The sequence below is a fragment of the Oncorhynchus clarkii genome, chromosome 8 (assembly GCF_045791955.1).
Source record: "Oncorhynchus clarkii lewisi isolate Uvic-CL-2024 chromosome 8, UVic_Ocla_1.0, whole genome shotgun sequence".
Taxonomy (NCBI): Eukaryota; Metazoa; Chordata; class Actinopteri; order Salmoniformes; family Salmonidae; genus Oncorhynchus; species Oncorhynchus clarkii.
In genome coordinates, this window is record NC_092154.1 from 34,632,474 (window position 1) to 34,659,827 (window position 27,354).

Here is a 27,354-nt window from a genome sequence, read left to right on the forward strand (position 1 = left end):
CCTAGCCTGGAAAACAAACTGAATTGCTCCATTTTACAAGTGAACCAGAGCGATTCAGGGTGGATCCAGGCTATTATGTGTGCTCCCAAGGAAATAAATGATAATCAGGACACGAGACTCAGTGAAGCCGTATTTGTAACAGCCCTCTGCTTTATTGAAATACATTGGAGTCAGGTTAATATAATGAGTTCTCCACAAGTGTGGTGGCCAGTTTCCATACATTATTTGTTTGACCTTACACCTTAAATATTTCTGTGCAAAAAGAATCTACATCACCTGTAGTGGGTATCCTCAATAAAACTCCCCAAAACCGTTCAAATAAAATGAGCAAGTCAAAATTAAAAACAAATCCAAAAACAAATAAAATGATTACATCTATAACATGCAAAACTGTACAAATTATTACAAAGCAATCCTAGAAAAACAAGGTGTATAATATGATATGAAAGAACAAAATAATATAGAAGGAACTGAAGATACGACCTCACTGAAATGCAAAGGCGTTTTTTAAATATTTTTTGATGGTTATCATGGTGACACCTCAGCCTCAAACTACTACCCCTCCTCCATCTGCTCCTTCACCCCTTTTCATCCTTCATTCAAAACACTTGTCTGAGTTCTTCCTCCGTGTATCCGTCTTTTCTTCCATCTGAATCTTTAGACCCTTACGCCTAGTCACAGCTGGCTACACTACGGCTAAATGTAGCTCTTCTTTCCCAAATGTAGTCTGTTCTGTCACACTCACTTCCATTGTTAGGGTGAAAAAAATCATTGGTTCTGACATTCCTGAGTTTTTTTTTTTAATTTATTTTTTTTAAAAGTGGGATTTCGGGCCTTTAACTATACAGTATAAAGCCTGGTCTATCATACTCTCAGACTAAGATATTTCCTCTTCGCTCTCAGCTAATACATTCTACAGACACGGCCCAGCAGATATGAATAGAGACTCTTGGTAGCGTTAAAAGGAAATCGTAAGAGAGGTGGTTAAGTTGAGACGGTTGAGTAAAACCAACTTAGCGAGACTGACGTCTAAAGGCAAAATTCTTATTTTGCAAAAGCTCAATATAAAATGGAATTCTAAAAACACGTGGAATGAGTAGCCTAGAGATAAATGACTGTATTTTCAAGGGAATATAATAGAACTGTGGTTTAGGGTTAAGGTTTAGGTCCCTCCCCCAATGGCACGAATGAAAGCAGAAATCTGAAATCTTATATTTTTATACACTTCTGACTAGGATCGATAAACTGCCATGTTTGACTACTTGGTACACTTCAACACTCCTAAACCTTAAGACAGAAGGTCCCTTTGAACAGTAAGTAACAACGGTCATTCATTAAAACGGTCTGTAACATAAAAATAATTCCTCATTAGAAATGGAAAAAAAGTCCCCTTTCCAGAATAAGAGTCCCCTCCCTTCCGCTTGAGAGAGAAGAGTCAGCTGATCTAGGCACTAGACCCAAAGCTGGTTTCATTTCCACATATAAATACACATCAACAACACCATGCTGTGATTTGCATTAGGGTTGGGGTCCATTTCAATGTAGGCAATTCAGAAAGTAAACAGAAATTCTAATTCCAAATTTGTCACAAAGAAGCATTGAGGAAAATTGGAATGGAACTTGAATTGACTGAAAAAAAAATGGAATTGACCCCAATTTGTGGCTTGTATCAAGGTTATTGCATTACCAGACAGTAATATACAGCTTACCAGTTAATAGTAAGAACATATCAATGACAGCAGGGAGGATTGGAACAGAAATTAAACATTGAACTTGTCATCTTAGCATTTCTTTTCCATTATTTCACTCTTTTTTGACCCCCCATTTCAGCCTAGCGCTGTCTGTCTGTCTAGTCAAATCGACATCTACAATTGTCCCCCCCCCCCCCCATAACCTATCAAAACATTCTTCAAAATAAGCAAGGCTGTCTGAAAAAGAACGAAGGCTCAAGATTCCAAGTCATTCTATTTTTGGTTATAACAAGCTTTCCAAAATCTCTCTCGGAAGTCAAAGGATACAACATATTTGAGGTTCACACGTTGGTACCACAGAGAAAAGTATGGAAATACACACTTAAGTGTTTCAGAATCACTGTCAGTTAGGAAAGATGCAATCCCACCTCAAACTGATCCAACTGTGGACCATAGTGGAAAGAGTGGCGGGGGAAACGGCCGTGTGTGTGTGTGTGCGCGCGCGTGTTTGTGCATGTGAGTGTGAACGCATGCATCTGTGACAAGACGATCGCTTCAAATAAATGCACATATTCACTTAACAGCACGGGGTCCATGCGACCCTTAATATTAGTTTCCTCAAACGCAAATCAAAATGACACTTGACAGTTTGTGTCTCATATATGAAATAGAAAGAAAAAAACTAAAACAAATCTAAAAGCAAAATCAGAAGAACTTGAAGTGGTTTAAAATGGCTTTCGTGCGGATATCACCCCAAATCATACTCAAAAGATAAACAGGAATCGAGGATCTTCTCCCCATCATCTATTTCTCTATAGTAATTCCCTTATCATATATTATTCTCTGATTTTAACCTATGTACATGGTTGTGATGGGAATCTGCTTTTTGGAATTGATCGGTGGTTGGTCTATTACTGCACTTACGGTACTAGGTCTACACTACATGGAAAATGGTCCCAGATCACTGGATGAGGTCACTGGCCCATGTCATGAGGAAGTCGCATAAGGAGCTGTGATGTCATCATTGAATGTTCAGTCTGCTTCTAAAACACCGCTGTCCCTAAGAATTCGAGAACATGAAGCCAGCGAGGTGTCACCTAGAGTTAAAATACCCCTAACCATACTTGTATTTTTGTACTGCTTTACTGTAGCTTTTCGCTGATGGTACGAAGAAATTAAGTCACGGCACATATTTCACTTCATGAGCAAAAAAATAAAATAAAAAATACATAATTGCTTTCTTTTTTTCTTAATTTTTTAAAATGTTATTTTGTGAGCCTTGTATTGTAAAATGGAATTCCCCCTCTTCTCCTGCTGCCAACTACCGTTTTGGAAGAAAGCAAGTGGAGTGAAAACATCCTCTCTTTCTCCTCTAGCTGCAAAGCACCTTGCTCTCCATGTCTTCGATAGATAGATGAATAAATAAAAGGTGGCCACCCCCCAAGCCCAAAGGGTGCTATGTACACGTATCAAATGATCTGTTGTTTCATATTGATCCTCTTCTCTTTGTCGCGTCTTGAGGTTTGTGTGTCTTTTTACAGGAGTTGCCAATGACATAATAATCTATACGGGGCTAGTAATGCTGCAATCAAAAGTACTCTCAATAAAACTCAGCGCTTCGCTTATTCTGGTTATCAGCTACAAAGCAGATGAAAGGGGGTGTACATTTTAATTCCTATATTGTATGCCCTCCCTCAAAAACACACACACACAAACACGAGCACACACACACACACACGCACACACACACACACACACCCTTTCCCAGTATTTCCCTCTTGGTCAAACACTTCCTTTCCCTGTGGCAGCGGGTGCAGTTCCGTGGGCAGGGCCCGGGAAGGGGGGCGGGCCCAGGAGCTTGGTGAGGGTCAGGGAATGGAGCTGTGTGCGGTCTGTCACTCATGTGTCCCAGCCACTCATGCGGTCTGTGCTCTCCAGTGAGAGGGACTTGGTCTTGTGGGGTGAGGCCGGGCTGGGGGGACTGCTGAACGTAGAACTGTTGGACGCCGTCGAGTGACGGGGTGAGTCAGAGTCCTGGAGAGAGGGGGGGGGGAGAGAAGGAGAGTTAAAGATAGGGGGAGAAGGAAAGGGGAAGAACAGGAAGAAAGAGAGGGAGGGAGAGCCACTGAGATGTCATATTTTTCTCACAGCTAAACACAAAACAGGCCAGGGTCACGGTCAGTAGGCATGCAACGCAAGAAAACCCTGAAACACAGGAGGCGATACGATCTTAACTTGTCTTAGAAAAATATTGCCCCTTTTTTCAAAAAAATAAATAACACACAAATAATATACACACTTTCTCATATTCGTGCCTACTGAACACAACCCATCTCTCCAATGGGCTCAGTAGATCAGGCCTGGTCAACACCAGTCCTCAGGGACCTCTGTGTGTGTTTGTCCTTCCAACCAACCACTGTCATCATCAAAGCTAATCTGCTGTTTGACTTCCTGCCTGCCGATGTGGACATGGTGAGATCTCTTCACATCACCACACAGAGCGCTAGGCAACAGTGACTTAATGCCCCGGGAACCTTCCACATCATCAGACAATGAGCAGCTCGATTGGCCGGAAGTGATTGGTTACATCAAAACACATACGCAATACACACGAGGCCCCTCGTCTACGGTCTACTACTACAATACACAGCAGTCAGTGGAGGTTGACACACTTTTGTTCCAGCCTAGTAGAAAACGCACGGTTCAAACAATCAACACATATATGGTTTTGGAGAACGTGATTTGTTAAATCAGGGGTGTAGTGTGTGTGTGTGTGTGTGTGTGTGTGTGTGTGTGTGTGTGTGAGTGAGTGAGTGAGTGAGTGCTGGGCTGGAACAAAACCCTGCATACACTGCTGGTCCTCCATAATTATGATATGCCACCCCTGCTATAGTAGACCATTGTGTACAAGATATCCCTGAGGACAGCACTGAGAGTTGCTAGTTAAGAAAAGCAGGGTTAAGATCATCTCCCTCCTTCACTGAAGGGAGGTAGCAGGGTTTGTAAAATTCCAGTAACTATCCCACAATTCCCAGGTTTTCCCAGAAACGTCCTGATTATTCCCTCCTGATTCCGGGAAACCTTCCAACTGGGGTTTCTAGAAAACCTGGGAATTTGAGGAAAGTTACCAGAATCTTGCAACTCTACACGGGAGGTGGTGAGTGTGAATTTGTCCTCTGCGCCGCATGTTTCTCACAGACAAAACGTACATTTTTCATTTCTATGGCTATTTGTACAGTAGGCTACGGCTGTGGGAGCTACCACTGTCCACCGCAGCACTACAGTAGCTGGCACAAAGGTACAGGTACTATAATGGCCTATAGGAGAGGAGCGTCACAGTATCTTCCTGATGATGTATCAAATCAGATACTGTCATGGTCATTATTAGAAACATGGGTTGGGCTGGCCACAGGGGGACAGTATGGAAGCAGACAGACGCATGCGGGGTAGAGGATGATGGTGACACACCATTCAAAAAACCAAACCAGGAAATGAAGTAGAAACCCCAGGGTAGGTCAGGGGAAAGGGGAATGAGTAACCGCCCTCTAGCCAGAAACAGAGGGGGCAATCAGATGCTGGTGCTACTGTGGCTGAAATGGTGCAGTGGTGGGAGGCTTTGGGGGCAAAGCTTCACGACTGTGGGCAACGCGCGCACGTGCGTGTTGGTGTCTGTGTGTGTGGTTGAGGGGTGGGTTACAGTGCGTCTGGGTTGGTTGTGTGTGTGTGCTGACATTACCTTCATCTTACTAAGCAGGGTCCTTAAAGCCCTTTTCAGATCGGGGGTCTTCTCCGATGGTGAGACCGCCTGCCACTGGAGAGGAACAGTTACAGACTCAGCGACCCGGCCCGGCCCAGAGAACAACATGCTGGGGGGGACCGAAGCGGGTGGAGGGGGGCGAGATGGGGGCAGGCACGAATCACGATGGAGCTAGCCAGGTATGAGGGACAGTGGGGGTGGTAGACAGTCAGCCAGGCCAGAAGAGGGAGCCAAAGGCACAATGGATAGCTAGAGCAAGAATCCCTTGCTTTGAGGATGGCTGGATGCTTGAGGTAAAAGCTGCTCTTAACCACAGATCTAGGATCAGATTACTGGACCCCAAATCTAACCTTAAACATTAGGGGGATGAAAAAAACTATCTGACCCTGAATCAGTGGTTAGTGGTGACTTGTAGCTAGCTACTACTGGCTGGGTGGTTGAGGCTGAGTGAGGAGAGGCCAGATGCAGAGAACCAGAGAGGGGAATGGCTGTGACTGAGGTTTGGGTCAGGGTTGCGTATGGGGGGGCCGATTGAGTTCCCTATGAGGGGCTGTGGTGGGTCTAGGAACCAATCAGACCGAGGGATAAGATGAGGCAAAGGGCGATATGGGAGGGTTACGAGAAGACGTAAGCTGGGTGGTGGATGTTGTGGGTAAAAGGGGGGCGCAGAGTTACGGGGCACACATTGATATGTCTAATTACATAGATGTTTGATATGTCTTCCACGTCATTGGTCACCAGCGAGAGTATTTTCAGTGTCTGTGTAGTGTTATGGTGAACCTAGTCATATTTAGAGCCACTGTGCTCAAACGACTAGTGAAACGTGGTTTCAGATCCATCCACTTGACTCTCACAACCAAGATACAACCATCTGAACACTAGTATCGGAGATGCGACGGTATATCATCTAAGCGAAGACACAGATTCAGCACAGTTGTTCCCAATTATTAGTAGCCGAGTTTTGGTAGCCTTAATCAAGTGCAATTTACTCAGGCGCCCGAGGGAGGAAGCAAGCTAGGCTGGTCACGTACCTCTCTGTCGAACTGGGAGAGGGGTGCGTCGCTGCAGCCGTCCATACCCCCTCCGGAGGACAAGGAGCTCTCGGAGGGAGAGGTCATGGTCTGGCGCTTAGAGCTGTAGCTACCCCCGGACAGCTCTCTCCTCAACGCATTGCCATTCTGAGATGACGAACCTGGAAAAAGGAGGGAGAGAGCGAAAAATAGAGAGATAGGGGAAGAAAGAGAGGAATGGGGAGAGAGTGGGACAGAGAAGGGGAGGGGGAGTTAGGAAGAGAAGTGAAGAGAGAAAGTTAGAGACAGATGAGTGTCACCCTTCAGAATCTATTCAGACCCCTGGACTTTTGTTACATTACAGCCTTATTCTAAAATGGATTAAAAAAAAAAAAAGTCCTGAACAATCTACACACAATATCCAATAATGCCAAAGCGAAAACAGGTTTTTCGACATTGTTGCTAAATATTTAAAAAATAAAAAACAGAAATACCTTATTTACATAAGTATTCGGACTCTTGCTATGAGTCTCGAAATTGATCTCAGGTGCATCCGGTTTCTATTGATTATCCTTGAGATGTTTCTACAACTTGATTGGAGTCTGTGGTAAATTCAGCTGATTGGACATGATTTGGAAAGGCACACACCTGTCTATATAAAGTCCCACAGTTGACAGTGCATGTCAGAGCAAAAACCAGGTCATGAGGTCGAAGGAATTGTCCTTACAGCTCCGAGACAGGATTGTGTCAAGACACAGATCAGGGGAAGGGTACCAAAACATTTCTGCAGCATTAAAGATCCCCAAAACACAGTGGCCTCCATCATTCTTAAATGGAAGAAGTTTGGAACCACCAAGACTCTTCCTAGAGCTGGTAGGCCAGCCAAACTGAGCAATCGGGGGAGAAGGGCCTTCGTCAGGGAAGTGACCAAGAACCCGATGGTCACTCTAACAGAGTTCCTCTGTGGAGAACCTTCCAGAAGGACAACCATCTCTGTAGCACTCCACCAATCAGGCCTTTATGATAGAGTGGCCAGACGGAAGCCACTCCTCAGTAAAAGGTACATGACAGCCCGCTTGGAGTTTGCCAAAAGGCACCTAAAGACTCTCAAACCATGTGAAACAAGATTCTCTGGTCTGATGAAACCAAGATTGAACTCTTTGGCCTGAATGCCAAGCGTCACGTCTGGAGGAAACCTGGCACCATCCCTACGGTGAAGCATGGTAGTGGCAGCATCACGCTGTGGGGATGTTTTTCAGCGGCAGGGACTGGGAGACTTGTCAGGATTGAGGCAAAGATGAACAGAGCAAAGTGCAGAGAGATCCTTGATGCAAAACTGCGCCAGAGCGCTCAGGACCTTAGACAAGGGCGAAGGATCACCTTCCAACAGGACAACGACCCTAAGCACACAGCCAAGAGAACGCACGAGTGGCTTCGGGGCAAGTCTCAATGTCCTTGAGTGACCCAGCCAGAGCCCAGAAATCTCTGGAGACCTGAAAATAGCTGTGCAGCAACGCACCCCATCCAACCTGACAGCCCTTGAGAGGATCTGCAGAGAAGAATGGGAGAAACCCCCCAAATACAGGTGTGCCAGGCTTGTAGGGTCATACCCAAGAAGAATCAAAGTTGTAATCACTGCCAAAGGTGCTTCAACAAAGTACTGAGTAAATGGTCTGAATACTTTTGAAAATGTGATATTTCAGATATATTTTTTTGAATTGATTTTCAAAAAGGTATAAAAAAACAGTTTTTGCTTTGTCACTATGGGGTATTGTGTGTAGGTTGATGAAAAAACAAACAATTTAATCAATTTTATTATAAGTCTAACATCAGAATGTGGAAAGGCGAGGCACTGTAAATGCATTTAAATCTACAAAGATCTACTTTCCATTGTTCACCAGTAACAAACACATCCATTTTCTCTACCCAGGCCTACATCTTTTGATGCTTCTTTAATCCCCATTTTACTATTGAGCTTACTAGCTTAGTGTGTTTGGTAGTGTGGTACTTACGGATGCCCAGTCCACTGCTGGCGCTCATGGACCGTCCCGGCTCGGCTCTGTTCTTGGTGATGGAGGGGATGGACACGGAGCCACTGAAGCCTGCAGCACGACTCTCCTGAACACGCACGTTCTGTGTCAGAAAGGCCAGTGGACAGGGGAGGACAGAATAGACCGGGGCGGATGAGGACAGAGGGGCACAGATATGTGGATTATGGCGATGGGATGAGAACGCATAGATAAACATTTGTGAATACACATTCCCCCGAATGACAAATATGGATATGAACACATATAACATGTCATTTAGGCATGATGACCACACATAGGCACATACAAAAACACAGACATTAAATCACACAAACGCACAGACATTTCACACGTACAAACACATGATGCTCAGTCGGACCAGAGAAGGAAGTACAAGTACTCAGCATGTTACAACTAAGCAGAACATCTATGGACACTCTCTGTAGTGGCCCGTCTTACCATGGGCAGGTCTTTGAGGATCTGGATGCCGTCCCCAGGTCCCATGTGGGCCACGTGGTTGAAGTTGGTGGGGTTGGAGATCAGCTTGTTCCTCATCTCTGGGTCTCTCAGCATCTCCCTGTACAGGACACACACCAAACCCAGGAATAAGGTCACTGTGGCCAGAACAGGGTGAACGCACCAGTCGAGAGTGATATTGCGTGAACAGAACGAGCTTTATGCATATGGAGCGGACGAATATGGATGAATGGTATGGAGTCTGTACGAAATCTGTAGTGTGTAATGTACCATTAGCTGTACACTCCCTCTGTGAAGTAGCTTGGTGTAGTGTATTGTACACTATACACTACACACTCATAGTGCATTGTGCACTACATAGTGTATTGTGCACTATGTAGTATGGCACTATGTAGTGTGTGGATATGAACAGATGCACACATATGTCAGCGGGCAACAGCAGGGTGCATGTGACACATCTAGTGCAGTAGTGCCTGGTTAGAGGTTAGTTGCATGCCCCGCTTACCATGGGCCTGCATACTCTCGCTTACAGCTCACTGCTGCCGGCTAGCTCTTGTAGTGAATTGGGGAGCAGTTCATGCACAAGTCTCCCCTTGCCGGTACAAAGCCATGACCAAGACTCCAATCGGGCCTTACCGCGGCAGCACACGTTAACTGGTTGTCTTGAAACACCAGGCTAACCCGGCAGGGGTTCTCGAAGCAGCAGTGTGGACACGTCCTGGCAGCCATCAGCCACTGTCCCGCTGCCTTGTGGGTTAGTCTGGTACGACAAAGGCAAGGGGAGCACACCCTGAGAGAAAAGCAGCGTGCTGGCGGCGCGCGGTAGGTGGACGCAGACAGACTGAGGTTCAGGCAGACTCCTGCAGCTGTGGAAGGTACTGGTCGTCCTGGATTTCCCTCCTTGCCACTGGATTGTCACCTTCCTACTGTGAAGTAGTGCTGTTGAGGATTGCGCACCCTCAGCGACACCTTAAATAACTTCCTTTGTGCAGGTATCCACTTCTGACCTCGGTGAAGCCATCAACCGGAAACCGGCCTAAAGCCTGGCAGGTTTGGGCTGTCTGGTGACGGGGGCAGGAGTGAATGCACCGGGAGCCCTCAATCAGACCCCTCTGCACGCCAGCGGCACAGGGCTATAATGGTCACCAGCAGTTGGGACATGAGTGGCAGCTGCTCTCGGCAGACCCCCGTGTGACTGAGCAGCCCAATTTAGCCACACTGCTCACCCCAGCTGGGGAGAGGCCTAGAAAGTGGCCTAAAAAAAAAAACGTTCCACTCAGCGGTTGAAAAATGCTAAAGAAAATAATTCCCCTGAAACTGGCGACATAGAACATCAGAACTCTTTTGGACACTGACGATAATAGCGATAGACCCTATCGGAGAACATCTTTGATTGCTGCAGAACTAAGGCGCTACGACATTGACATTGCTGCCCTGAGTGAGACCATGTTTCTGGATGTAAGTTCCCTGAAAGAGGAGGGAGAAGGTTACACCTTCTTCTGGAAAGGTTACCCTCCGGGTGGACAACATCGGCACGGTGTGGGACTGGCAATTAGAGCCTTCTACCCAGCCTCACCGAAACACCTTTCGGCATAAGTGAAAGACTCATGTCTCTCCGTATCTCCCTAGTCACGAGATGAGGCCCTTCACCCGGAATGACGAGATCTTTATGCTGGGTGACTTCAACGCTAGGGTGGGACAGAACACGGAGCGGAGTGCTGGGTAGACATGGTGTTGGTTAGGTCAACGAGAACGGCACGAGTCCACTAACTCTATATGCCGAGCACGATCTCATTATCACTAACACCTTGTTCCAGCAGAAGAACGAATACAAAACATCATGGATGCACCCACACTCCAAACACTGGCCCCTGATCGACTACATCATGGATGCCCCCACACTCCAAACACTGGCCCCTGATCGACTACATCATGGATGCCCCCACACTCCAAACACTGGCACCTGATCAACTACACCATAGTGAGACGCTCTGACACTAATGACGTCCTGCTGACACGTACCATGAGGGGTGCAGAATGCTGGACAAATCACTGTATGATACTGTCTAAACTCCACATGAGAATACGTCCACCCCCCCCTCAACGCCTGCAGAAGTCCAGAAAGAGGCATCTGCGCTGTATCCGGCTTAAGAAAAGTGCAGTAAGGGAACGAGTTCTGTCGCTGAAAGGCTGGGGGAGACTGATCCTCTTCTGAGCGCAGATGACCCCATGGACCAGTTGTGGGCATCTATTAGCTCAGTGCTCTATCAGGCAGCGGCCCACTCCATTGGCTACAGAGGTAGGAAACATCAGGACTGGTTCGATGACAACTCTGACACCATCACAGCCTTTACTGGACAATATGAACAAAGCGCACAGGGCTACTCTCAACAGCCCCACATCAGCTACCCTCTGCAAGCAATGCCGTGCATCACGCAAGGAAGTGCAAACAACCTTGCGTGCTCTGCAGGACGAATGGTGGACGAATAAGGCACAATAAATCCAAGTTTATGCCGACAAAAACGACATGCACAATTTCTACAACTCAACTAAAGCTATGGCCCTAGTAGTCACTCCATCACCCACATGAAAACAGCTGATGGTCTGACTCTCTTGAAGGACCAAAACCAGATCCTGACGAGGTGGGCTGACCACTTTGAAGCACTACTCAAATCAGTACTCTCCTGCAGACCACTCCATCCTGGATGAACTTCCTGTCCATCCAGCCATTCAAGACCTCAACCATTCACCAACCTTCCAAGAGGTGTTATCAGCTATCCATTCACTCAAGAACAACAAGACTCCTGGCGCTGACAGCATCCCGGCAGAGCTACTTAAGAAGGGAGGTTACTTCTGCACCAGAACGCTCAACCAGTACATCACTGAGGTTTGGGACTGGGAGATCGTCCCCCAACAGTGGCGGGATGCAAACATTGTCACCACCTATAAGAACAAGGGTGACAAGTTCATCTGCGGCAACAGCCAGGGGATATTTCTTCTGGCAAGGTCCTGGCCAAGGTGATGCCACACAGGCTGGTGAACAACATCACAGAGGAACTGCTGCCATAGTCACAATGCGGCTTCAGAAATCGACACGGCAACTCCAGGAGAAGTGCCGTGAACAACATCAGGACCTTATCATTGCCTTTGTCCAAGGCCTTCAACACGGTGAGCAGGGAACTACTACAGGGCATTCCAGACAAGTGTGTTAACATCATTTTCCAGTTCCATGATGGGATGATGCCTCAGTGGCCATAGGAGGGCAGGAGTCAGTGCCCTTTGGAGTCAGCGTCGGTGTGAGGCAGGGGTGTGTGCTGGCACCTGTACTCTTTAACATCTTCCTCCTATGTGTCCCCCAGCTTGAGGACAGCAGCGGGGTTGCGGTGGACTTCGGGCTGGATGGAAATCTATTCAACGTCAGGAGGCTCCAAGCAACCACCAAGGTTTTTGACAGAGCGGGTTCTTGAGCTGCAGTATGCTGATGACTGTGCTCATGGCCACACTCTGGAAGATTTTCAGTCTGTCCTTGTAGCAGCTGTGAGGGTCTATAGCAGGATGGGACTGTCTATCAACTGAGGTGGTCTGCCAATGGAGATCCAGCCCTCCACCCACCACGCCTGTCTTCACAATTTAACACAAATCACTGGCAATAGTCCCATCCTTCAAATACCTGGGCAGCGTCCTCTCGAAGAACTGCAGCATCGACCTCGAAATTCAAAATAGGAAACTCCGACGCAGGGTCTCCCAAAACAGGGATCTCCACCTCCACACCAAAATCACTGTCTATTAAGCCGTCTGCATCACCACACTTCTTTACAGTTGTGAAGCCTGGGTCACTTAGTCGCCACAACAAGCAGCCCGAGCGACTCCACGTAAGATGCCTGCAGTGCATCCTGGGAAACACCTGGTGTAACCATGTGCCCCATACAGAAATACTTTCTAAGACAAACTGCAAGAGTATGGAGGCCATGGTCACCCAACACCAACTGCGCTGGCTTGGGCATGTCATTAGAATGCCTCGGGAGCACTTGCCGCGGAAGATCCTGTATGGCCAGCTACATCTTGGACGGAGGTCTGCAGAGGGGGCCAGCTACATCTTGGACGGAGGTCTACAGAGGGGGCCAGCTACATCTTGGACGGAGGTCTGCAGAGGGGGCCAGCTACATCTTGGACGGAGGTCTGCAGAGGGGGCCAGCTACATCTTGGACGGAGGTCTGCAGAGGGGGCCAGCTACATCTTGGACGGAGGTCTGCAGGGGGACAGATGAAGCGCTACAAGAACCAGCTAAAAACGTGGCTGAAGAAGTGCAACATCAAACCCACAGACCTAGAGGACACTGCTGCCAACCGTTTCACCTGGCGGCAGCTCTGCCAGAGCGGTGTACAGAGGTGGGAGGAGGAGAGGAGCACAAACAGACAGCAAGAACAGCTCAGGAGACATACAACCATGCCTGCCCCCCGCCAACACATACCGCATACGCCTCAGCAACAATAAAGTTTGTGGATCTCAGATTGGACTCGACAGTCACCAAAGAATCCAGCGCTAACTCAGAAGTGGAAGTCATCATCGGAGACGATGGACTATCATAAGCAGTGTAGTGTGCACTAGGTAGTGTGTAGTGTGCACTACATAGAGTGTAGTGTACCTCCTCTGCTGTAGCCGCTCCTCTTCGGGGACTCTGAAATAGAAGCGTCTCTTGTTGTTCAAGCTGCGAACCATCTGCTTCCTGCTGTTGTCAGAAGTCTCGGGGACCACCAGCTCATCACCCTCTGGAATATTAACAACATGGCCACCGTCATCAACAACAACAGCATCATCAGTAGCATGACCATGATCATCATATATATTTATAATCCAGTTTTTATTTTGTTTGTTGAAAAAAATCTATTTAAAAAAAGAACATGGTAATACTACTGGGGAATACGACCATTAAAATGAGTATTACACTCAGTCAGTGGTCATAATCAAGATATGGATCTCTCCTATGCATTTAGAGGTCCGAAGGCCTATCCTGTGTGCAAACTGACCTGCCGTCTTGTTTCGGAAGTAGATGAGCCTCACGGTCTCCAGACCCAGGAGGTTCAGGGATCCGTCAGGGTTCAGAGGTCGCACCTTCAGGGTGGATACAAAGGGGTCAAATGTTACACCTACACCAATCCGGCGACCGGCCCTCCGCTACATGTGCAGTCCTATACTCTCACCTTCTTTAGTGGGACGGTCTGAATCCACTCCATTGTGTTGACATCAAACACATCCACAGCATTCTCACTGTACACTGACAGGTAGGGGGCGTTATAACCTGGAGGGGAGGAAGGAGGACAACATCAGCTCCAGGCTTAAAGCTACATTCTGGGATTTGCTTTTAAATGCAAAACGACAGCCTCGCTACTTGTTTTGGTAAACAAGTTTGGGATGAGGCAGAGAACATGTAACCCCTCACAAATTTGTAGAAAGCAGCACTAGAAGCAAGGACTGTCTCCACATGATAGTTTTAAACATATTCGGAAGCTATATACTTTTTTATTTACTTGTTGTTTGTAAACAGTGGAGAAATAAAACCTATTTTGGTTTATGATAACAGTAAGACAATTGTGCTGGTTCAGAACTCACAGGCGGAGTTGGGCACGGCCGGCCACATCAGCTCCTGCTGGCGCGAGCGGCGGCCCTGCGAGTCCACATAGACCCCTATGGCTGAGAAGCATAGCAGCAGCTCCTTGGAGGAGATCTCCACGGCACACAACGCATCCAGGCCCTGCTGGGATATGAAGGCCAGGGTGTGGTCCTCGGGGTGTAGCAGGCTGACCGGGGCACAGTCCCCGTGCACGCTGTAGCGCGTGAAGCCAGCCTGGTAGCCCACACACAACCGCTCGCTCAGGAGACCCATCCACTGGACAGGACCTGGGGTTTGGAGCTCCCGCAGCCGGCGGTGGCGCGCCTTGCTCTTGTTCACCTGGGAGATAGAGAACCATCATGCTGTTATTTAGCGAGTACATTTTTTAAATATTTCATAATCCCATGAAAATAGCCTATATATTGTTGCTTTTCTAAGCAAAGTTATACTACGTAATTTGTAAAAATGCGACAATGTACTTTAAAACCCCTTCCGTCCCCACCACCCACCTCGTAACAGATGACCTGTCTCTTCATGGCCACACACAGACAGATGAGGGAGTTGTTTCGGACGGGCCCGGACACCAGCGCTGTGCAGCCCTTGGTCTCGGCCAGCTTGTAAGAGTCCATCTCCCGTCCGTCCAGCGCGGCCATGGGGAAGAGGCGGACGTGGCGGTTACGACCGGAGATGACTGCTAGGAGCTGCTCCTGGGGGACCAGGTCGATGTGGTAGACCTTCTTATTGTCTCCCACGCGGATGATCTCTGTTAGGTCAGGAGGGGTGTGAGAGAGAGCGAGTTGTCAAAAAGACCTGTGCACTGTGATAGCCAATATGTGGTGAGCATTCTACTGCAAACTGGGTGAAGTGCATCAGGCGGGTAGGTGCAAGAGTCTTACCATCTTTGGTGACATGGATAACATAAAGGCCTTCCTCGTTGCCCAGGGCAACACGCTCGTGGTCTGAAGATAAAACATCAAGAGGACGTTTGATACAGTCTACCGCATAGCTAGGTAACAAGGTGCAGAAAGTATGTCCTGATCCCTTCTGAAGTAGAACATGCAATGGCTGTATACTACAAACTCTTAATGAGACAGATACAGCCCCAACAATTACTTGCTTACTACATGACCAAAATAGAGGGGCAGCGTGTGTGTGAGTGTGTGTGTCTCCCCTACCTATAATAGCGGCGGACTGCGTGGTCTTGATGAGCGGCAGCGTGCTGTCGTAGGCCTCTTTGGGCACGTAGACAAAGCGCTCCTTCAGCTTGTTCTTCTTGAGGATGCGCTGTAGCTCGTTGAGAAGCCCCACCCACTTGTTCCTCTCGTGGTCGGTGTCGGCCAGGATCAGGATGGAAGGCTTGTGACTGGAGGAGGCGGACAGCTGGGCAGCAGTCACCTGGAGGGGTTTAGATGTCAGAGGTTAGGGCTTTTGGAATGGCATCCCACAACCATTTTGAAGCATTGTTAAAAAGCAGAGAAATCTGAAGACTGGAATAGGCGGGGGAGTAATCATGGAGTAAATGTACGACTGTATAAATGCATGTATTCAAGAAAAAAAAAAGGCTAACCCTGAATATACATGGGATGTCCTTGCGGCTGGCGTGAATGACGTCAGACGCCAGAACAGAGCTGACTGAAAACTCCTCATCCCTGGAAAACAGAGGAAGGAGAAAGTGTGTGAGAGGGAGAGGGGAGAGGCAGAGAGAAAGTGGGAGAGAGTGATTGAGTCAATCAAATAAAGGACTAAACCCAGAAGTAATTCTAATAAGCAGCCATTTCTCTCCGAGAGACTGGGTTGTAGTTCAGACGGAGCTCAGGTTGTAGTCCTTGTCAGTCTCACGTCACGTCTATGACCTGACTGACCACCACACTGGGCATTGTGGCCCTTCCCCAGCTATGGAAGTTCGAGTTCAGACAGAGCTCAGTTTGTAGTCCTTACCTCATGTCTATGACCTGACTGACCACCACACTGGGCGTAGTGGCCTTGCCCTCTCCAAGCTCATACAGGAAGAGCTTGAAGTCACACACTACGGCAACCGCCCGCTGCCAACCCTTCTTCACCCCCGTTGGCTTGGGCACCTGGAAACACACACAGGGACAGACACACACTTCAGTCTCACACATTGACCCAACCTAGTATTGACAGTGGTAAACAACCTTTAGAGACAGAGACATATTTTATTATACAGACACAATTAACAGGCAAGCCTCACACACAGGTCAGCCACTGGTGATATAGGGACGTTAAACGTACAAGGTAAGGTTTTAGTTTTACATTTGCACTTTAATTCACAGGTACTTATTCTACCAGGAAATGTTGTTAAAAGAGTGCACAAACAATCTTCGGTGTCATACGTACTCTGACGTGTCCCTCGTAGGCAGTGCCGATGCCCCTCTGAGGGTCAATGCCCAATGGCCCCTTGGTCTGGTCGTGTGGCACGGGGCACACTGCTGGAGCCTTGTCAGCACATGTCACGTGGCACGAGAAGTTACACACTGCAGGACCAGACAGGAGAGAATAAGGGGTTTATATCAGATTTATATCTAGCCTCAAAAGAGACTGTACTCCCACCTCAGTCCTGCCCCACCTCACCTCCTTCCATCCTAATCCCCTGCCTTCTTCTCTTCCTTCCATCTGTTTCCCTCCATCCCTTTCTTTAGATCCCAGTCTTCCTTCCTCTATCCCTCTCCCTCCTCATTCTCCCATTTTTGTCTTCCTCCCGCTCTCCTCCACCCTTTACCCCCCCCCCCCCCCCCTCCTCTCCCTCTCTCTCTCTCTCATTGTACCTTCGCAGGTGCAGCCCTGGCGGATGAGTCCCACCATGAGAGAGGTGCACTGGTTACACTTGGTTGGAGCACTGAAGGACTTCACCACAAACTGGTGGGCTTTGGGCTGCAGGGGACAAACACATAGGACTAATACAGACGCTTTATTGGACCACAGCAACAGTTTACTTATTGAAATACAGCAACTGGTCTTCGTCGGGTCCACGGGATTGACATTACTAAGTATTGACCGAGGTTAAAACAGTAGAAAGGCATTTGGGAAGTCAAAAAGGATGTCAGGTCTTACCTTGGGTGATGAGCGGCCAATACTACCATACCCTCCTGACCGCATGGTGGCGGTCTGGACCGGCCGTGGGGGGTGGTCTATCAACTAGAGGGTGGGAGAAGACAGAAAGATCTGAGTACAGCTCGGGCTGTGGCGGTCACGAAATGTCATCAGCCGGTGATTGTCAAGCAAATAACTGGTCTGTCTCATGGTAATTGACCGTTAATTAACATAAACACATTTAGCGTCTCCTGGCTTCCACACTGATAAGAACATCTACGTTTTACATTTAATATAGCCTACACCTTCACAATAAATCCATGATGTATTTTTAGACGGGTCTAAAGAAACATGATATGAAGAAAATGAAGTCTATTTCAGAAGAACAGAATAGCATACGCTGTCCTTATGTTAGGTCCTGATCTGGCTATGCCAAATGGCTGTGGGTTACACTAGTTCATTTAGCAGACACAATTTGCTTAGAATTCCATGGCATCGTTTTAAGAGTATGAAGAATACAACTGAACAAAGCTGAATTAAATGGAAAGGATACTATCTCCAAACGATTTGAGGGTGTGTGCACATGCGGCTATTCTGCGTTGAGCAGTTAACAACGAAATAGGTACTCCTATATGCGTAATTTAGAGTTATTAATGTAACTTAGGTTGTTCTACAAACATTGGGCTATCCGTTTATGTTTAACACATTGTAAGGCTGCGTGATGCAACTCTAATGATGATTTTAAAAAGTTGAAAATGATCTTCCCCAAACTTGAAACTCACTTTGCAGCTTATGTATCCCAGTCAGGCTCTAAACTCCTGTGCTTCATTTTTTTGCGCACCATGAGCTCATGGGCTCTCATGAGGTGTTTGATTTGATTTTTTATGACATTTGCATTGATGTCAGAGTGATTAGAGGAACAATAGGGTGCGGGGAGTACCAGGCAGTTAGCAAGTTTGGCCATCAGCAGCATCAGAGCTTGGAGAAGCCTAATTACTGTGACTAAATGGTCATGTGGAATTTGACTGCCTTCATGACTCGTGACCACCGGTGTGGCGGTAATATGGTCACCGCAACAGCCCTAAGTACAGCACAATATATACCTAGTTTTTATTTTATGGTTAGAAAATCAGCCCTGAGAGGTTAAGAACAGTCTAAGATTAAGCATAATATAAGTTGTAGGTCCAAAGTTCAGAGGTTAGAGTTCACCTCTATAGGCTCCACGTCGCTGGCCATGGAGGGCGACCGTGAGCGTGACTTGAGCTGGGACTTGGAGTCCTCGCCTCTGGATGGAGTGTTGGAGGGAGTGAAGTTGTCCACCGAGTCCACCTGGAAAAAGGGATGAGAGAGAGAGAGAAATAAAGAAAGAAAAATGGGTTGCAGGACATAGAAACAGGTGATGGAGTTGGTAGAAAGTAAGGAAGCCAAAAGGGACCAAAAAGCACCATCCATGCTTAGAGTAAAAAGCAAGAAAACAAGTCAACCAGGTAGATGCACAGTATTATAGGAGGTAAATGGAGACTGTAGTTGTAGCAGAGATGGGACTGACCAATCCATTGGTCAACGGTCATTAGGAAGCCTACAGGTTGGACCACAAACCCATGAACGATGCACACGAGTACTACACATACAGTACATTCAGAAAGTATTCAGACCGATCGACTTTTACCACATTTTGTTACTATTACAGCCTTATTCTAAAATGGATCAAATACATTTTTTCCTCATCAATCTACACCCAATAGCCTATAATAATGACAAAGCAAAAACAGGTTTAGACATTTTTGCAAATGTAAAAAAAATTATAAAACTAAATTATTTACATAAGTATTCAGACCATTTGCTATGAGACTCGAACTTGAGCTCAGGTGCATCCTGTTTCCATTGATCCTCCTTGAGATGTTTCAACAACTTGATTGGAGTCCACCTGTGGTAAATTCAATTGGTTGGACATGATTTGGAAAGGCACACACCGGTCTATATAAGGTCCCCAAGAACACAGTGGCCTCCATCATTCTTAAATGAAAGATTTGAACCACAAAGACTCTTCCTAGAGCTGGCCACATGGCCAAACTGAGCAATCGGGGGAGAAGGACCTTGGTCAGGGACGTGACCAAGAACCCGATGGTCACTCTGACAAAGCTCCAGAGTTCCTCTGTGGAGATTGGAGAACCTTCCAGAAGGACAACAATCTCTGCAGCACTCCACCAATCAGGCCTTTATGGTAGAGTGGCCTGGCGGAAGCCACTCCTCAGTAAAAGGCACATGACACCCCGCTTGGTTTGCCCAAAAGGCACTTACTGGACTCTCAGACCATGAGAAACAAGATTCTCTGGTCTGATGAAACCAAGATTGAACTCTTGTTTCAATGTCAAGCGTCACATCTGGAGGAAACCTAACACCATCCCTACGGTGAAGCATGGTGGTGGCAGCATCATGCTGTGGGGATGTTTTTCAGTGGCAGGGACTGGGAGACTAGTCAGGATTGAGGGAAAGATGAACGGGGAAAAGTACGGAGAGATCCTTGATGAAAACCTGCTCCAGAGCGCTCAGGACCTCAGACTGGGGCGAAGGTTCCTCTTCCAACTGGGCAACGATCCAAAGCACACAGCCAAGAAAAAGCAGGAGTGGCTTCGGGACAAGTTTCTGAATGTCCTTGAGTGGCGCAGCCAGAACCCCGACTTGAACCCAAATGAACATCTCTGGAGAGACGTGAAAATAGCTGTGCCGCGACGCTCTCCATCCAACCTGACAGAGCTTGAGAGGATCTGCAGATAAAAATGGGAGAAACTCCCCAAATACAGGTGTGCCAAGCTTGTAGCATCATACCCAAGAGGACACGAGGCTGTAATCACTGCCAAAGGTGCTTCAACAAAGTCCTGAGTAAAGGGTATACTTACGTAAATGTGCTAACCTTTTTGTTGTTCTTGTAATTTATACACACGTTTGCAAAAATGTCTAAAAACCTGTTTTTGCGTTGTCATTATGAGGTATTGTGTGTAGATTGATGAGGAACATTTTGTTTTTCATCAATTCTAGAATAAGTCTTTCACGTAAGTCTGTCCGAATGCACTGTAACCCATTGACCATGCTGACTGTAGCCACGAGGGACAAGAGCACAGCCACACACCATACACTTGGTTTGGGGAAATCCACAAAGCCACGTGGAGGATGACAAAACAGCTGCAGTAGATGCACACATATACTCTACTGTAGTTTATTGGAGGACTACAGTGCAGGCCATACACCCATACACCCACCATGCCTTAAAAGCAAAGACAAATACAATAAAATACTTCACTTTTTTGAAAGTCCAAATGTTGCATCTCCACAAAGCCCCATGCATAACAACCGACACAACACACACACACACACACACACACACACTCCCTTTCATGCAACAGACACAGCTGAGGTTCGGAGGGTGATTGGGCACAGACAAAATCACAAGCACAGAGCCGCTGCTTAGCTTACACGTCTGCCTTTGCTAGTTGGCCCAACGGATGGAGAGCGCTTCGGTGGGGGGAGGGAGAGAGGGACAGAAAAATGGAAAGAAGTCAACATCGAGAAGTCTGAAGTGGCTCTTAAATAGGTCACATTAAAAGGAATGGTAGCCTATCTATTTGCTGAGGATGTCCTTTCCACATTGCACTGAAGGACACTGCCTGGATTGGGTAATAACTCCCGGTGTCCCAAATGACACCCTATTCCGTACACAGTGCACAACTTTTGACCACAGCCCCTGATCAAAAGTAGTGAATAGGGTGCGATATGGGACATAGGCTCTAGGACTAACAGGGGAACTCGTGATGGCACTACAGTGTGGAAGGGAATCTCACTCCAGAGTGTTAAACAGTATGTTCTGTAGTGTCTGGACTCAAAGCCAAGTAGCCATGGATGGCATCAAAGAATGTCTGTATACTAAGTGGGAGGAATCGGCCTCAGTATACAAACATTCTTTCAAGTCTTGACTAAATTCCAAGGAGCCCAAATTCTGCTGCTGCAAACCCCACTCACGCAATGGCTATTTTCTGTTTCTCCGCCCTTTTCCTGAACTGAGCACTTTCTCACATGGATTTAACAAATGGGGGAAACTCCCTCTAGCCAACCCATTGCTTTTAAATGCATGACAACAGAGTGTGCAAGTGCACAATTTGGGAGAAGGGTGGAAAATTGGGACCTAGCCAAAGACTGGGTATGCTGCTGATCCACTACTACATTCACAGAAGACTCATTGGCTAGTAGGCTTATCTACTCACACGGAACTAGCTACGACGCTCACAGATACCCACACGGACGAACACAGAGAGGTATGGTTCACTCACTCACTCACTCACTCACTCACTCACTCACTCACTCACTCACTCACTCACTCACTCACTCACACAAACACTGGACCAAATCACACCACCACTCTCTGAGGCAACTAGTTAGCATATTATCCATCTACAGTCTAGAGCACCACACACGTCAGCCACTGCCCAACAGAAACTTACGTCTTCCCAAAAATCTATTAAAGAGGATGAGGACGAGGAAAAATAATCCTGACGTGGCAGAACATGAAAGCAAGGAGAACCAAATAAAAACAAGATGTGAAATATTTACACAAATGAAATAAAGAAAATTGAATAGAAGAAAATGAATGTTCTGAACAAAATCTGTTAAAAAAAAAAAGTGAAGGAAGACACTGTCACTCAACAAAAGAAGAGAGGCCTTTTAAACATTTCCTCTAATCTTTAAACAAGTCAGAGACCGTGGAATTTAGAGCAGATTATTAAAAAGCCATCCTGTCTGTAAAGTGCGAGGGATGGCTACTTACATCGAACTGGTCCAAGGCTGTGGTGGGGGCGTTGAGGAAGGCCAGAAAAGAGTTCTGGGAGTCCTGGTGCTTCACACCTACACAAAACAACCATACCAGAGAGAGACCACAATCACATCACCATGCTGTCCTAAAAGCAGCACAGAGAAAGTAGAAACATTTTGCCCTCTCCCAGTTTCATACATTGAAAGTTTCTTAGTTGGTGCTTAAGACCAGATATTCCTATTCCATACATAGAAAAAACTCAACGGTCGGCACTCAAACAGAACATATAGTTTGGAGATGAGAAACACAGGTCAGAGGGGATGGTTCCAGTCTCACCCCTGCGCAGGCGGAGCTCCTCCGTCTCCTTCTTCAGCCTCTCAATCTCAGCTAGCAGGTCCTGGTTCTTAGTGTCCGACTCCTGCAGCTTACTGAGGACAGAGGAGGATAGATGAGCCAGAGTACGTCAACAATGCCAAATCCGATCATGCAAGCGTAACAGAGTAATGGTTTAGGTGCGCGCTCTTCACTGACTGCACTGTACTGTTGTTGAATGTGCCCCATATCCCAAGTCTCAGCGTAGTTCTTAGACTAAGAGTTTAAAGGTAGAAAAGCAAGTAAGAGCAGCAGTGGACGTACCACTCAGTGGAGATGTTCGAGGCCTTGACTTTGTTCAGTTCGTCCTGGATGGTCTGCTTGGCTCTGATCTCAGCGTCCAGTGCAGACTGCAGCTCCAGACGGGCTGACATGTCCAGCTTAGCGAACCTCCGCACCTTCCACGGCATGTCCTGCTGTGTGTGTGTGGGGGGGGGGGATGTAAATGAAGAAGGGTAAGTCCAATGCAGATGTGAGGAGAGAGGTACAGAGGTTCTTGCGTATGTGTGTATACGTGTGTGTGTATGTGTGTATATGTGTGTGTGTATGTATATATATATGTATATATATATATATATATGTATATATATATATATATATATATATATGTATATATATATGTATATATATATATATATATATATATATATATATATATGTGTGCGTATATATATATATATATATATATATATATGTGTGTATATATGTGTGTGTGTATATATATGCATGTGTGTGTGTGTATATATATATATATATATATATATATATATATATATATATATATGTGTGTATATATGTGTGTGTGTATATATGCATGTGTGTGTGTGTATATGCGTGTGTGTGTGTGTATATATGTGTGTGTGTATATGTATATGTCTCACCGTGGCCCTGGCACCTAGGCTGGTGTTTCTCAGTCCCTCCAGCTCCTCAGTCATCTTAGTGGCCAGAGCCTGGAGGTAACCTCGCGCATCCTTCTCATCGCTCACCCTGGAACACGCGTCGCACACAAACAGAGAACACATTCACTTGCGTCATTACACAAACACACCCACTCATGTGGGCACACAGACACACACCCTGTAGGTAAGCCCTACCCTGTAGGTAGCACGGATGAACTTGTCAACCCTGTCACACAGTCAATAAATACAGGGATATGAGCAGCCCTCACAACTCACTAACCGCAGTATCCGTTGCATAAGCTATCATATCCAAACTGTCACTTTAACTGGACTGCAAGATTACGATAACTTGCCATTATCCTCCCATTGAGTATTAGATTAAGGATATGTCCCAAGTGGCACCCTATTCTCGATATAGTGCACCGCGTTTGACCACAGCCCTGGGCTTCAGTCAAAAGTAGTGCACTATAAAGGAATAGGGTGCCACTTGGGACGGACACTAAATAGGCCCAGAGCCAGAGTTCTATGTGTACATACAGGGCATAGAGGGTTCTGAACATTCCTGGCCAGTACATACACATTTCTCCCACTAGGGGTCTCTAAGGTCCATACAGGAGCTCCAGTCGTCACTAGTTGCCAACCTATCCACAACTACAGTGCTAACCTTATGCCCAACCCTAACCGTACAGTAAACCCAAAAAGCACATTTAGGTTTTCATGATTTTTTACAATATAACCAATATTGCCTTTATGGCTGTGCTATCTAATGGAAACCAGGAGCTCTGGGCCAGACTCTATTCCTGTTTCTTCTACTGCAGTGGCCTGGAGTGGCAAGCAGGGGGCACCAGTCACCACTGTATCAGTTCATTGTTACAGAGTGTGTGTGTCCTATAGGTCTCTCCGTCCCTCACGTCCCTCACCACTGTATGATCTCAGTGATCTGGGCCTCCCAGTGAGCAACGCTCTCCTTCTTGTCAGCCAGCTCCCTCATCTCCTCCTCCAGCTGTCTGTTGCTGCTGCTCAGCTTCTCAAACATGGACGTCAGCTAGAGGAGAGAGGACAGGACAGAGGGCAACACAAAGTCAATCCGAGCCATAGATATTATACAGAGTTTGGCAACCTCAGCAGATATTGCGATAGAACTTTAATTTGAGCCATGTTGCGCCAGATTTTCAAGGGTATGACAGGGTGGAGAAAGGCAGGGCAGGAGAAGGGGAAAGAGGGACAGAGGATAGAGGGGAGAAAAGGTTAGGGCAGAATGTAAGAAAGTTAGGGAAGGGGGGAGGGGGCATAAAAGAAAATAAAAAAAGGGGGGGACAGGGTACAGGGGAATGTTAAAAGAAGAGGGGAGAGAAGGACAGGCCAGGGGTGGATGCCAACCAAGGGTAGGGTGGGTAGAGATAAAGAGGAGGACAATTATAATACAATTATGATCGATGATGTCATAAGTGCTGATCCTAGCCTTCGTGGTAACTGGCCATATCTAAATACCTGTAGCTGGCTTGGTAATTATAAGCTACTTGACAGTTGCAAAGGGAATGTGTTTTAGCGTAACGGTTTGACAGTGGGAAATTATTACTGCGCATATTGCAAAAATCTGATCAGTGGCAAGTAGGTTGTTGGTTGACATAGGACGAGCAAAACAATGGTAAATGCAAGCTAACATGGACCCGGAGTTAGAATACACCGTTTGAAGGATCATTTTAAACAGGATAAATATAATAGTTCCAAGGTAACCTTGCATTTGTTGACATGTGTTAAATGTATTTCCGAACGAAAGCAGCTAGCTTTAGAATAGAAAACATTTAAATATAATCTGATCATTCTTCGAAAAAAATAATATATATATATATATATAATCTGATCCTTGTGTTCTGGCTTTCATGCGGAAAGCATGTGAAACAGAATGATATGGGCCTGCGTCCCAAATGGCACCCATTTCCCAAATAGTGCACTACAGTTGACCAGTCCCCTGGTCCGAAGTGACGCACTATAAATGGAATAGGGTGGCATTTGAGACACAGCCAATGATATGTGCTTCTCCCTATTCTTCCCTGGCACAAGTTGAGCATGTGTTCAGGAAGTGTTGGGGAATGTTCCCTATTTTCCACATACACCCTGGCTGCTATCAACTTCCAGGCATTGCTTCATACTTAATATACAATACCACAAAAACAAACATCACTTTTAATACGATACGTCAGAACTCCTACAAAAGTATTTTGCTTGGGAACTTCCAATTCTCATTCCCATTTCTCCCACTTCCAAAGTCAATAGTATGGGATCCAACGGGCCGGTCCATTTGCGTGTGTAAGAAACTGTGGTCTGTTTTGAAGGTAGATATAGATGAACAGTGATTATATTGGCTTTGCCAGGAGAGAAGGGTGGCGCCGGAGGAGATGGCTGCTGTTTTACGGAATCCTAAACGACTGTGCTATTTTGTGTGTTTTTTCGCATTGTTTGTAACTTATTTTGTGCATAATGTTGCTGCTACCGTCTCTCATGACAAAAAAGAGCTTCTGGATATCAGAACAGCGATTACTCACCTCAAACTGGACTAAAATGTTTTCTTTAATGAGTCCGACGCGAAGGATATACTGCATCTCCGAGACCAGGCCCAAATCCCCGTCATTCTCGCGAAGAAAATACACAAATACAGGGGGCGGAGATCGGGGTGCCTTGTCAGAATCTGCGGCGAGTGGGTAACCCGCTCCTACCGTCAGTTCTATTGGCCAACGTGCGAATGGATGATTTCCATTCGAGACTATCCTACCAACGGGACATTAAAAATTGTAATATCTTATGTTTCACAGAGTCGCAGCTGAACGACGACACGGAAAATATACAGTTGGCTGGGTTTTCTGTGCATCGGCAGGACAGAACAGCAACGCCTGGTTATGTCGCTATGCTCTCAGACGAACCATCAAACAGGCAAAGCGTCAATACAGGACTAGGTTTGAATCCTACTACACTGGCTCTGACGCTCATCGGATGTGGCAGGGCTTGCAAACTATTATGGAATACAAAAGGGAAACCCAGCCGCAAGCTGCCCAGTGACGCAAGCCTACCAGATGAGCTAAATGTCTTTTATGCTTGCTTCGAGGCAAGCAGCACTGAAGTATGCATGAGAACCAGCTGTTCCGGACGACTGTATGATCATGCTCTCCGTAGCCGATGTGAGCAAGACCATTAAAAACATGTCAACATTCACAAGGCCGCAGGGCCAGACAGATTACCAGGACGTATACTCAGAGCATGCGTTGACCAATTGGCAAGTGTCTTCACTGACATTTTCAACCTCTCCCTGACCGAGTCTGTAATACCTACATGTTTCAAGCAGACCACCATAGTCCCTGTGCCCAAGAAAACAAAGGTAACCTGCCTAAATGACTACCACCCTGCAGCACTCACGTCAGTAGCCATGAATTGCTTTAAAAGGCTGGTCATGGGTCACATCAACACCATCATCCCAGAAACCCTAGACCCACTCCAATACCGCCCAACAGATCCACAGATGACACAATCTCAATTGCAGTCCACACTGCCCTTTTCCACCTGGACAAAAGGAACACCTATGTGAGAATGCTGTTCATTGACTACACCTCAGCGTTCAACACCATAGTGCCCACAAAGCTCATCACTAAGCTAAGGA

General features: G+C 46.6%; 1 protein-coding gene across 8 annotated transcripts in view; it reads right to left on the reverse strand.

Annotated features, from left to right (window-relative positions):
* Positions 1 to 117: 117 nt before the first annotated feature.
* Positions 118 to 27,354, reverse strand: part of LOC139415318 (CDC42 binding protein kinase alpha (DMPK-like) b) — a 103,814-nt gene continuing 76,577 nt past the window's right edge. For 3 of the 8 annotated variants that reach the window (XM_071163368.1, XM_071163369.1, XM_071163367.1), the window contains 25 exons: positions 24,623 to 24,747; positions 23,685 to 23,790; positions 23,068 to 23,219; positions 22,768 to 22,859; positions 22,447 to 22,523; positions 22,124 to 22,171; positions 21,102 to 21,140; positions 18,837 to 18,956; positions 17,649 to 17,732; positions 17,363 to 17,468; positions 16,935 to 17,071; positions 16,515 to 16,654; positions 16,144 to 16,225; positions 15,752 to 15,971; positions 15,473 to 15,535; positions 15,086 to 15,339; positions 14,576 to 14,915; positions 14,167 to 14,264; positions 13,993 to 14,077; positions 13,611 to 13,734; positions 8,948 to 9,065; positions 8,471 to 8,591; positions 6,480 to 6,640; positions 5,428 to 5,502; positions 118 to 3,725 (listed from right to left, as the gene is read on the reverse strand). In XM_071163368.1, the coding sequence (XP_071019469.1) occupies positions 3,591 to 3,725; positions 5,428 to 5,502; positions 6,480 to 6,640; positions 8,471 to 8,591; positions 8,948 to 9,065; positions 13,611 to 13,734; positions 13,993 to 14,077; positions 14,167 to 14,264; positions 14,576 to 14,915; positions 15,086 to 15,339; positions 15,473 to 15,535; positions 15,752 to 15,971; positions 16,144 to 16,225; positions 16,515 to 16,654; positions 16,935 to 17,071; positions 17,363 to 17,468; positions 17,649 to 17,732; positions 18,837 to 18,956; positions 21,102 to 21,140; positions 22,124 to 22,171; positions 22,447 to 22,523; positions 22,768 to 22,859; positions 23,068 to 23,219; positions 23,685 to 23,790; positions 24,623 to 24,747 (3,102 nt within the window). In that variant the 3' untranslated portion in view covers positions 118 to 3,590. The remainder of the gene's footprint in view (positions 3,726 to 5,427; positions 5,503 to 6,479; positions 6,641 to 8,470; positions 8,592 to 8,947; positions 9,066 to 13,610; positions 13,735 to 13,992; positions 14,078 to 14,166; positions 14,265 to 14,575; positions 14,916 to 15,085; positions 15,340 to 15,472; positions 15,536 to 15,751; positions 15,972 to 16,143; positions 16,226 to 16,514; positions 16,655 to 16,934; positions 17,072 to 17,362; positions 17,469 to 17,648; positions 17,733 to 18,836; positions 18,957 to 21,101; positions 21,141 to 22,123; positions 22,172 to 22,446; positions 22,524 to 22,767; positions 22,860 to 23,067; positions 23,220 to 23,684; positions 23,791 to 24,622; positions 24,748 to 27,354) is intronic. The other 5 variants (XM_071163370.1, XM_071163371.1, XM_071163372.1 and 2 more) reach the window with 5 other exon arrangements.